Genomic DNA, 12,094 nt, shown 5'->3' on the forward strand with positions numbered 1-12,094 from the left:
GCGGAAACCTTAAAATTAGCTTATAAATATCATTCTTTTCTATTGTAAATATATGGAGACGCGCCGGGGGCGCCGTACTTTGTCAATTTTTGACTTTTCTGGGTTTTAGGAGCTTTGAAGTCCAATTCTTTTGTAAGTTTGTAAATTTCAATGAAGTATTTCAGTTTCTTTATGATTTTTTGTGCCATGAGAGGCTAAATCTTCAACTAAGGTTGAAGATGAAGCCTCACCATTGATTAGTTTTATATTTTTATGTTTTGTTCGTACAAATCCGTCGTTTAATGTAATGTATGTTCGTTTTAATTCAATTGTGTGACAAAATTGTGATTGATTGTTGTTTATAAATCGTGAAAATATTGGATATTCGTTGTGTTTCATCCAATAGATACATCGAATGATTTGATTGAGACTTATGTCCATTGTGATTTATGGATACAATGGATGATTTGATATCAATTGGATATTCGTTGTGATTTATAATAGAGATGGATTCATTGAATGATTCAATAGGTTTATAAAAAACAATAGAACATATATAGGGTTTAATTTTTTGTCGGATGCATAAATGAAAACATGAGAATGTATGCTTTGATTTGGTGAGGTGAATTATAAAACCTTAGTCGTTTATCTTTTGATTATTTTTATTTTATTTAGTTTATGTTTGTTTATTTTCAAAATCAAAATCATTCGGAACTAGGTTAAGATATAATTGATTTAGATAGAAGTTTATTTACACAAACACAATTCCCTGTGGATCCACTTCGCACTTGCATAATCTGTACTACACACGACTCATACACTTGCGAGTAATTATAATTTGCACATCAAGTTTTTGGCGCCGTTGTCAAGGATTTGTCTCTTTGTGAAAATTGATTTTTGTTTGAATTAATTTTATTTTTGTACTAGTTTAGGTAGATTTTTGTTTTCTTTTCTTTTTGCAATTTTATTTTATTGTATTTGTTTTTGTTTCTGAGATTTTATCTAACCACAAAAAAAGAATAAAGAAAAAAGGAAAAAGAAAAGTTTGGTTGTTTTTGAGTTCTGTTGCAGTTTCGAAAAAATCACACCCTGCTAGTGCGATCAATTGCACCACACCTCCGCTCAAGCGCACTCAAGCACACGCCCAGCAAGAGATCGCACCTGCGCTCAATCCATCTCGCGCTTGCACTCAAGCACATTGCACACTTGCGCTCGATCGTACTTACCTGCGCTCGAGCGCACGTCCAGAAATCAGCCTCAGCAAACCATAAGCAGCTAAGTAAAAAAAAATTGCAAATTCTTTTTGTCCTTTTGTGTTTTGTGTTTTTATTTTTATTTTCTGTATTTTTGTTTATTCTATTGTCAAAAAAAAAACCAATATATATATATAAATCTAAGACCATTGTCAAACATTCTCACCCTCCTCTTGAAAATACTCTTCTTGATGTCAACAAAATGGTTGTCAAATGTTCCCCTTTCAAAACTCATGATAAGGATCCTGTCACTAACGATAGGAGAATTATCGAACAAAACAATTTTTGTGCCCAATCTTTGCATATTTTAGGACAACAATTGGATCGTATCGAAGAGAAACTTCCCTCTCTCTCTTCTGATTCAAAGGTTTTCTCTGAGCCTCCAAAGATTGAAAAATCCCTGATTTCTCTCCCTGACTTGTCAAAATCTTCTGGTTTGAAAACGACTTCTCAAATGAACCTTGAGAAAGTCAACAAATTGCTTTCTGAATTAATTCATGCTCGTGCCAGTTCTTCTGGACAAAATTTTGTTATCAAAAAAGTTTCCTCTTCTGATTCTGAAACTTCTTCTCAAGAATCCACTGATTTGACATCAGAATTCTTAAACAAAACTTTGGAAAGATTGAGATGGAGCCAAAACTCCAAAGGATCTTATATATATATATATATAGTGCAACCAACTCATGGCAGCTAGGCGTGCCCATACCCAACCTCCTCACACTCACGCACCTCACAAGTCATGCTCATATTGTTATCATTCTTCTCATCGGATAGATGATTGTCCATTCATTAACCATTACATGATTGATGAGGAAGATTCTAGCAAGTCTGCACATGAGCATGTTCAAACCACCACCATACTTGGGGGTGAGGAAAAAGATGAGGAGACTGTTAATGAGCCAAGTCTAGAGGACCCATTGGAAAAATGCTTTGCTCAATTTGGATGTGACCTAGACCTTGACAAGTTACTTGAGCAAGCTGATGCCTTATTGGACTCCACACCTAAGATGCGAACTGAAAATTGGGAAACCACTAAGATATCATCATCTAAATCATCTTCATCAACAGCTAAGCCTTTCATTTTGGATAACCATCAGAAGGAAGAAAAAGAGGAGCAGGTTGAGAACATTAAGCCCCCATCAACTCCAAATTTGTCCAGTGACAAGGAAGTGAGTACTGAAGCTCACTCCTTCATCAAAATCCCTCTTGAGACAATTCATGAACCCCAAACTTCAGTTCTTCAATGTCTCAAAGAGCCGTCTCATGCTGAAATTCTCAAGGATCTATGCACACAAGGTCACAAATCTAGGAACCATATATGTTCTTAAGAAGATCCTTCGACGCAAGCAACTAGGCTACCTGAGACGGCTAAATATCCTTCTAGAGGGCTATCAAATTCTTAAGAAGAAAGGGTGGAAGGGATTGGTCGGACACCCAAATGACCGGGGAAAGTGCTATATTTTGTATTTTTTATTTTTCGCACTTTATTTTCGAGTCTTTTTCTTTTGTCATTTTATTTTCGTGTCATTTTCTTTTTGTTCCTAACAGCAATTAACCTTTTGATGTTTGTTCATGTAAGAGAATATTGCTGTTAGTTTTTGACAGGTGTTTTGGTGTTCAAGTTTGGGGGACGCATTGGCCTTTGCACACTCCGATTTTCTCATCCCACAGTATTGTATCTCTTCACACACATTGGGGACAATGTATCATTTAATTTTGGAGGTGTGGAACAACACTCTGTTTGTTTGTTTGTGTATGTTTGTTTGTGTTATTTGTTTGTTTTTATGTGCTAAAAAAAATTTAAAAAAAAATAAAAATAAAAATTCTATGTTGTTGACTGAGCATGAGTTACATCATAACTGTGGTTTGCATGTCATTGGTTTGTTTAACTTATTGAACACAGCATGTCATTAGAAATCTGAGTCATTTGACTTATTTGATTAGATTACAGAGACTTCACATATCTGAGTTGATCATCACAAGCACATTAGCATAGAATCTGTGAGGTATGAGATTTGAATTGAGTAGGGTGTGTCTTGAGATTTGTAGGATGAATTTTTGGGGAAACGTTGGCTTCAAAAAGAAAAAAATCAATTTGAGCTTCTCATTGAGTAACCGGACCTCATGCCCCACTAAGCATTGAGTGTTCGCATAAAAAGATGAGAAATTCAATTTGGTTGATTGTATGGCTAGTTTGGCTTCGTAGCCTTGTTGACTTGAGTAATTAAGCCCTTAGGGATGTTTCTACATCTAGTGCCTTAAAACCATCTGATTTGGGATTCACTAGCCCAACACTCTTTACATAGGTCAATTAGAAAGCTTAAGGAAGCCGAGCATTGCACAGCCTACACAAAAAAAATGCATGTCTTGATTTAAACCTTAGGTGTATTCATCTGAGTGAATTCCTATGACTTTTGGGGTATACCTAACTTTGAGAAAAATTGAAGCCTCATGATTATATGTTTGTCTCACATTACACTTATTGGAACATGTGTTGTCTCAAAAATTTTCATCTTTGAATTGAATGATTTGTGGTTGACTTGATGATGTGATTGTAGTGTTCACTTTGTTAAACCTACTCATCATGTAAGAACCATGTGTTTGTGTGGAAATTTGTGTTTTTCAATGACATAGTGCTAAAAATGTTTGTGGGTATCATTGGTGTTAAACCCTCACGAGACTTCACTCGTCCTCTAGGGATGCTTAAGGGACTAGCAATCGTCTCTAAATACAATCGTCTCTCCCACGACAGCAGATCTATGTTTCATGTTTTGATTTTATTTTTTCTTTTGTTTTGCTAAGGGACTAGCAAAATATAAGTTTGGGGGTATTTGATGAGTGCTAAATATTGCATATTTGGACCTCTTCATTTGCATTTGCTAAGCCTTTAGCTTTATTATTTTCTGATGTTTTGGTGTTTTAGTGTTTTGTAGGTTACTAAGGGAAAAATGCTCCTTTAAAGGAAAAAATGCAACTCATTCCATCAATTATGGGGCTTAAGACACTTTAGAGAGCATTGGCAGCAAATTTGGGTCGAACGATTATTCGCGCCCAACGAGTACCACTAAAAAGCCATATCTAGAGTTTTAGAGCTCGGATTGAAGTATTTTGATGGCATTGGAAAGCTAACTCAAAGATCTACAAAGTCATGTGTCACAAGAGTTGGCCAATTCCGAAGGTAGTGCACTCGAGCGCACACGTGCCCATCGAAAGTGGAAAGTGATGCACGAGTGCACCTCGAGTGCGATCAAGTGCACTCAGCCGACCTGGCAGCGTTGAAACCCTAAAATTAGCTTATAAATATCATTCTTTTCTATTGTAAACATACGGAGATGCGCTGGGGGCGCCATACTTTGTCAATTTTCGACTTTTCTGGGTTTTTGGAGCTTTGAACTCCAATTCTTTTGTAAGTTTGTCAATTTCAATGAAGTATTTCAGTTTCTTTATGATTCTTTGTTTCATGAGAGGCTAAATCTTCAACTAAGGTTGAAGATCAAGCCTCGCCATTGATTAGTTTTATATTTTTATATTTTATTTGTACAAATCCGTCATTTAATGTAATGTATGTTCATTTCAATTCAATTGTGTGACAAAATTGTGATTGATTGTTGTTTGTAAATTGTGAAAACGTTGGATATTCGTTGTGTTTCATCCAACGGATACATCGAATGATTTGATTGAGACTTATATCTATTGTGATTTACGAATATAGTGAATGATTTGATCTCAATTGGATATTCGTTATGATTTATAATAGAGATAGATTCATCGAATGATTCAATTGGTTTATCAAAAACAATAGAACATATATAGGGTTTAATTTTTTGTCGGATGCATGAATGAAAACATGAGAATGTATGCTTTGATTTGGTAGGTGAATTCTAAAACCTTAGTCGTTTATCTTTTGATTATTTTTATTTTATTTAGTTTATGTTTGTTTATTTTCAAAATCAAAATCATTCGAAACTAGGTTAAGATATAATTGATTTAGATAGAAGTTTATTTACACAAACACAATTCCCTGTGGATCGACCTCGCACTTGCCTAATTTGTACTTACACACGACTCGTGCACTTGCGAGTAATTATAATTTGCACATTAAGTTTTTGGCGCCATTGCCAGGGATTTGTCTGTTTGTGAAAATTGATTTTTGTTTGAATTAATTTTATTTTTGTACTAGTTTAGGTAGATTTTTGTTTTCTTTTCTTTTTGCAATTTTATTTTATTGTATTTATTTTTTTGTTTTTGTTTCTAACAAGACATCTATTATTTCTTTAGAAACACTAAGCAAGAGGACAGAGACTATATTTTACAATTAGCTGGAGTACCTTCATCGCAAAGATATGACAAGTACCTTGGTCTTCCTGCCCTTGTGGGAAAGTCCCGGAGTAGGGAATTCATGTGTTTGAAAGATAAGAGTGAGGAAGCGCATAAATGATTGGAAATCAAGTTTCTTTCAAAGGCAGGTAAGGAGATCCTTCTGAAATCTGTTATACAGGCAATTCCCACATACAATATGAGTATTTTTCTTTTACCTAAAGAATTATGCAAGGATATAAATCAAATTATAAAAAAGTTTTGGTGATGTCAGTAAGAGAGGGAGAAAAAGATCCATTGGATGAGCAGGGAGAAGTTAAGACGGGCTAAATCTCAAGGTGGTTTGGGATTTCGTGATCTTATTTGCTTTAATAAAGCGCTCCTAGAAAAAAATGTTGGTGGTTAATCAAACAACCGAAGAGTATTGCAGCAAAAATCATAAGTGCTAAATACTATCCTAAGGGGTCTTGCTGGGAAGCTAAGGTTGGGAGTATGCCATTATATGCATGGAGGAGTTTCCTTTCAGCTAGAGAATTACTTCATGCAGCGGCTATTTGGAGGATATGATCGAGATGGTAGGAAAGTTTCCATTTGGGGGCTAGATGGATCCCCAAGCCAACAACTTTTTCCATTCAATCGCCATGTAATGATTTGCTTGTGAATGCAAAGGTGAGTGACCTGATTGATCTTTGACATCTTCATGGAAAACGGAGCTCATTCGGAATTCTTTCTCGGAGGAGGAGTCGGAGGTTATTTGCAGTTTACCCATTACCAAATATCAGGTTCAGGATAAGCTAGTGTGGTACCCAACTAGCACAGGAGAATTTTCGGTGCGAAGCGCTTATCATTTGGAGATGGAGCTGTGTGGATCTTTGAAGGGAGAATGTTCCTATCTTAATAAAAATAGGGACTTGTGGAATTGTATATGGAAATTGAGGATCCCAAATGTTGCAAGGATGTTTCTATGGAGGGCATGTAGTAATATTCTCCCAACGGAAGACAACCTAAAGAGGCGAAAGGTAGTCCAAGAGGATACATGTTTTATTTGTAACAGATTTGTAGAGACTGCGAAATACTCTTTGGGATTGTCCAGCTGCCCAAGATGTTTGGGGTGGAAGTGATCAGATGTTTGGGGGGGATTTCCTGGCAGTGATGGAGTATTTGATGGAGCGATGCAACATCGAAGAGCTGGAGCTGGCTGGGGTTAATTGCAAGTGAAATATGGAAGAGGCGTAATTCTGTGCTGCATGGGGGGGACTTTGTACATCCGAATCGTTTGGTACAAGGAGCGAAGGAGCTGCTAATTCAGTATAGGAAGGCCAATGAAAATAACGATCAGGTGGTGGAGATTAACAAGTCGATCCAGAGTCGATGGAAAAATCCTCCTCCCGATAGCTACAAAGTTAATTGGGATGCTGCGTTGAATTCAAAGGAGAAAAGGACTGGGATTGGGGTGATTATCCAGGACAATTTGGGGCGGGTCTTTGCGGCCCAAAGCAAGACAATATATGCGCTATATGATCCTACCACTGCTGAGGCAGCAGGGGCTTTATATGCGTTGGAACTTAGTCGAGATTATGGATTGCATGAAGTAATGCTTGAAGGGGACTCAAAGATTGTGGTTATGGCTTTAACAGATACGGAGTCTAATTGTTGTAGGTATCGGCAGGTTATTGATGATCCCAAGTAGTGCTGAATGCATTCCGAGGATGGTAAGTGTGCCACGTTAAACGAGAAGCAAACATGACGGCACACGACTTGCAAAGGAGGCGACTTATAAAAGTTTGATAGAATTTGGCTTAAGAAATCCCGGAATGTATTGTTAACACTGTCAATTTAGAGTATTTAGTTCTTGTTTTGTAGAGCTTCGACTATGTTTATTCTTTATTGAATGAAAGTAGAATTTTTTTAAGAATATTAAAATAAAAAATACATTATTAATTGAATAATAGTTTAATTGGCATGTAAAGTTCAATCAACTTTTTTTCATTCAATTTTTCTCGTGGGTGGGCAATTTTCCAAGAACTTCTCCTTGTTTTGCACGCTCCCCGCCGTCTAGTCCATTTGCCACAAAAATCAGTGTCCCTAAGAAAGTTCAAGATCAATTATCTTGTCCAAAAGAAAAATAATAATAAATTGTACGGAAGGCATTACTAAAGAACAGAACAACATTCTTAAAAGAGGCTTTTTTCTCGCTCCAATAGAAGGGAGATAGGATCTTAACAAATCTATGCCATACATTTTATCAAGAAAAATAAAAAATAAAAAATCTTAGGTTGTTGAATTCCGAATTTCCGAAAAATAAGATGGAGACGTATAGGGTTTCAATCACTTACAAATCTATTAATTTTCTCCGCAAATTACTGGTTTTTTCCCACCGTTGATCAGTTAATTTCAGAGTATATATTTTTTCTCGAACATATTTCAAATCTTTTTAATAAAATTGAAAAACTTCACAAAAATCACGTCTTTTCAAATTATTTCTCGAAAGTTCAAAAATTTATTTTGAAATATATTTTTTAATTTTTTTTTACTAAAACAATTAAAAAAAAAAAAGTATTGTAAGAATTTTAACAAAATTTAATGAAAAAATCGTAATGAAAATGAATAATTGATAGGAATTAAAATTTTGTTACTCTAATTGAGAAATTTTTTAAATTTTAAAAAATTATTACAAAATGAGGAGAAGTCTAGAAAAACTTTGTAAAGTTTTCTCTGATAAAAATCAACAATCAATGATAAACAAAAAGAAAAATAAAAATATCAAGGAAAACATAGAGGGTCCACAGAGCTGTAAGTTCCGAAAGAGCCAAGGCTTCCCAAGCCCTTAATCAAGGCCGTACAGCCCACTCACCACCTGCCATCACATTACCTGGAAGTTTCTCTGCTCCCACTAAAACGCCGTAACACGTGTCAGATGGCACCCCCACACGTTAAACGGCACTGTGACTCACGCGTTTTAACATACATACCATTCCAACATGCATACAACATCATGATGATCATCATAATATGGCCACGTTAGCACCGCCTTCACAGCACTACTCCTGTACAGAGAACTCTCTCGCTCCCCCCCTATAAATACGGAGCTCGATCGGCGTGTTTTTCTTCCCATTCGGTGACGGAACCAAGCAAATTCTCTCACACACAAAAAAAGAAGAAGCAAATCACTCGCAAAAAAGAAAAAGCAAATCAAACAATGGGGAAGGTGAGCCGACTCGCTGACAAAACTAGCTCTTCAGAGTTATTTCTTTGTGTAGATCTCCCATTTTGTATATGTTAATGAGGGTGTTGGTTTTTTTTTTTTCATTGCAGAAGAAGAACAAGAGCAACAGCGCCCAGAATACGAACGAGAAGGAGACGAAGAACGAGAACGAGAACCAGAAGAAGGAAAATGGCGAGGGAGAGAAGAAGAAGAAGGAGGCGGGTCCGGTTCCGGTGGTGTTGAAGATCCACATGCATTGCGACGGCTGCGCTGGCAAGATTATACGATGCGTTCGCAGTTTTGAAGGTCTATCTCTCTCCGATTTGAGCAAATCGTGTGCTTTTTCTTAATCTCTCTGTTTTCTTATTTTTCTGATTTTGTTGTTCTTGACATTGGGAAGAAGATTTAACATTGGGCCCTTATCTTCCTTGGTTGTTTACTTGAATGTGTTAGAAGAATTATCAAATGACTTGCAAGTGTTTGTTTCTTTCTTCTCTGCTCTTTATCTGCCTTTCTCTTTGGGTTTTTTCCAACAGATATTTAGTGAGATTTCGGATTTCCTCCCTGTTATTTGGATTTTGTTTCCCTTCCTTTTCCGTGTGCTTCACATGCCAGTCCTCTGTTTCCAACTTCCCATTAATTTCGAGTGATTTCCGAAACTACCCTTAGATTCCCATTCCAATCGCCCAAACAGATTCGAATGAATTTGGTTAGGATTCCTGGGAAGTAACGTTGTTGGTCTGATTGCTTGTTCAGGCGTGGAGACGGTGAAGGCGGACCCGGAATCCAGCAAACTGACGGTGGTCGGGAACGTGGATCCGACAAGTCTCCGGGACAAGCTGGCCGAGAAGTCCAAGAAGAAGGTGGAGCTGATCTCCCCGCAGCCCAAGAAGGACAACAAGGCGGACGACAAATCCGACCAAAAACCTGAGAAGAAAGCTGACGAAAAAAAACCCAAAGAGGTAATCCACTGGTCCCCGCTTACCGTGCGCCCCTTCCTTTCATTCCTTTCTTTTTAATATTATTAACCACTTGACACTCCGCCTGCTCCGGTGCTTCTGGTGGTGTTGTATTTTAACAATTAACACGCTGCGCAATTTAGCATTTTCACGCTGTCTTTCAAACTGATTGGAGTATCAGCGCCTTACGTTTGTTTCCTTGTGAGCACGTGGGGACGCCCTCTTTTTTTTTTTTTTTTTTTTTGCGATTCAACTTAATTTGATTTTAATTTGATAATGGGGGCAGGCTCTTTGTTTTTAATTTGATTTAATTTAATTTAATTTAATTTAATGGGGGCAGCCTCCGGTGACGACGGCGGTTTTGAGGGTGGTGCTACACTGCCAGGGGTGCATGGACAAGATTCACAGGACTGTTACGAAGACCAAAGGTGAGGTTATCGTTCCATTAACCCCGTTCCGTTGCAGTCACGGTGCCGCCATTAACGCCGAAAACTGATATTAAATTAATGGAAGTGAAATTATTGACAAGAAAACGATTCGGTTGATTGTAGGTGTGGAGAGCATGGAGGTTGATAAACAGAAAGAGCTGGTGACCGTGAAGGGTACCATGGATGCCAAGGCCTTAGCTCAAAGCCTTCAGGACAAGCTTAGGAGGCAAGTGGATGTCGTGCCACCAAAGAAGGAGAAAGCAGGGGAGGGTGAGAAGAAAGATGACGGCGGCGGCGGCGGCGGCGGCGGAAAGAAGAAGGGCGGTGGAGGAGATGCCGGGCAGGAAGAAGCTGCTGGTGGTGGTGGTGGTAATGCCAAAGGTGATCAAGGGAATAAAATGATTATGGCACCATCCGGGTACGGGAACATTGGGTATGGAAATGGGTACCCATACCCGTATGAGAATGGGCATGGGTATGGGCATGGGTATGGGCATGGAGGGTTTGTGGGGGATCACATGCATGCCCATGGATATGGGCATGGAGGGTTTGTGGGGGATCACTTGCACCCCCCGCAAATGTTCAGCGACGAAAACCCCAATGCCTGCTCTATCATGTGAGGGAAGGGGGGGAGATCAATATATGAAATAGAAATGTAAATAAAGAGAGCAGACAGACAAAGTAGTAGGTGATGGAAAGACTGGGTGGGTGGGTTTCAAGGCTTGACCCAAATTGGTCTGCCCCGGTTGTCGGACTGAGGAGGAGTTGATTGTTTTTTTGTTTAGTCCCAATAGCCTCGTTGGACAGTTCTTGAATATTCAGGATATTATCATGTTTTACTTTATGTTGTTCATCAGTCGTTATATTGATTCTGTTCAATACAAGTGATATTTTGTTTACAAATCAGCTTTGTCGTTTGCCTATGCCATGTAGATGAGAAATTTGTGATATTTAGCAGTCAAGTGGCCGGTCTACTTTTTGTGAGACACTTATCTAAATCATCATAGGCTGGCAGCAGTTAAAATGAAAGAAACAAAGGTTAGGATTCCATCAATATGCCACCTAACTAATAACATTATAATAATAAGTAGATGCAATTTGTTGTATGCATGATCTGGAATATTCTGAAGAACATATTATTTATAAACTGAATTTCTTTTAATTAATCTTGCAACACCCACCGTCGTACCAACGTGACATGCCATGTCCCTCCTGAATTTAGCTAAGAGTCATCAAATAATAATAAGCTGTACCTCAAAATTGAATTGGGTCATAACTTAAAATTGACATATCTAATATATATATTTTTAAATATACCAACTTTAAATTTATAATATACTTTTGAACTTGCACCTTTAAAGCATTTCCAAAGCATTTAATACCCAATTATGATAATGGTAAACTTGTTAATTAATAAATATATAGCAAACATTCTTTCATGTATATGATCCGTCACAAAATCGGCTCATTTTTTTCTTCAGTGTATTTAAAGTGTAGCTACCATACTTAATGCCACGTGGTGTTGCCTAAAGCAGCCGTGGGGGCCGCAGCGTTATACAATGACAAGCTACCCACCCCAAGGGGCAAGGCGTATATATATATACATATATATATTAGAGTGGGACCAAACCATGGCACGACCGAGCCATGAACCTGCGAAACAAGTCCTACTTTTCTTCTTTCTCTGCTTTTTTTATTTTTTATTTTTGGTGTCCTACACTCCTACTGGTTGGCGTCGTAATGGGTGTCCTTGGTGACCGTAGAGGTGTGCTGACAGGCACAGGCAGAGGCACAGCTACATATATGATTCTCTTTTCTGTCGTCCCAAAACCCACCGTTTAGTGCTTCTTTTTGTCGTCGTCCTTCATTGCCAATTTGCCACCAACGTTGCGTTTCCTGGAAAGTACGTCAATAGTGATAGTGGAGTTTGAATGCCCCACTGCGACGTACGCT

General features: G+C 37.9%; 1 protein-coding gene across 1 annotated transcript; it reads left to right on the top strand.

The window, feature by feature from the left end:
* The first annotated feature begins 8,562 nt into the window (after positions 1-8,562).
* LOC132164565 (heavy metal-associated isoprenylated plant protein 3) lies at positions 8,563-11,044 on the top strand. Its single transcript, XM_059575097.1, has 5 exons — positions 8,563-8,757; positions 8,865-9,060; positions 9,511-9,716; positions 10,054-10,141; positions 10,265-11,044. The coding sequence occupies exons 1-5, from the start codon at positions 8,749-8,751 to the stop codon at positions 10,759-10,761; spliced, it is 996 nt and encodes a 331-aa protein (XP_059431080.1). The 5' UTR covers positions 8,563-8,748; the 3' UTR covers positions 10,762-11,044.
* The last annotated feature ends 1,050 nt before the right edge of the window (positions 11,045-12,094 follow it).

Source organism: Corylus avellana, chromosome ca10 (genome assembly GCF_901000735.1).
Source record: "Corylus avellana chromosome ca10, CavTom2PMs-1.0".
NCBI classification, from domain to species: domain Eukaryota; kingdom Viridiplantae; phylum Streptophyta; class Magnoliopsida; order Fagales; family Betulaceae; genus Corylus; species Corylus avellana.

Excerpts from the sequence above, each read along its gene's own strand:
- LOC132164565 (XM_059575097.1), top strand. Across the intron at positions 9,061-9,510 it reads ATGCGTTCGCAGTTTTGAAG|GCGTGGAGACGGTGAAGGCG; the intron begins GTCTATCTCTCT and ends TTGCTTGTTCAG. Across the intron at positions 10,142-10,264 it reads GACTGTTACGAAGACCAAAG|GTGTGGAGAGCATGGAGGTT; the intron begins GTGAGGTTATCG and ends GGTTGATTGTAG.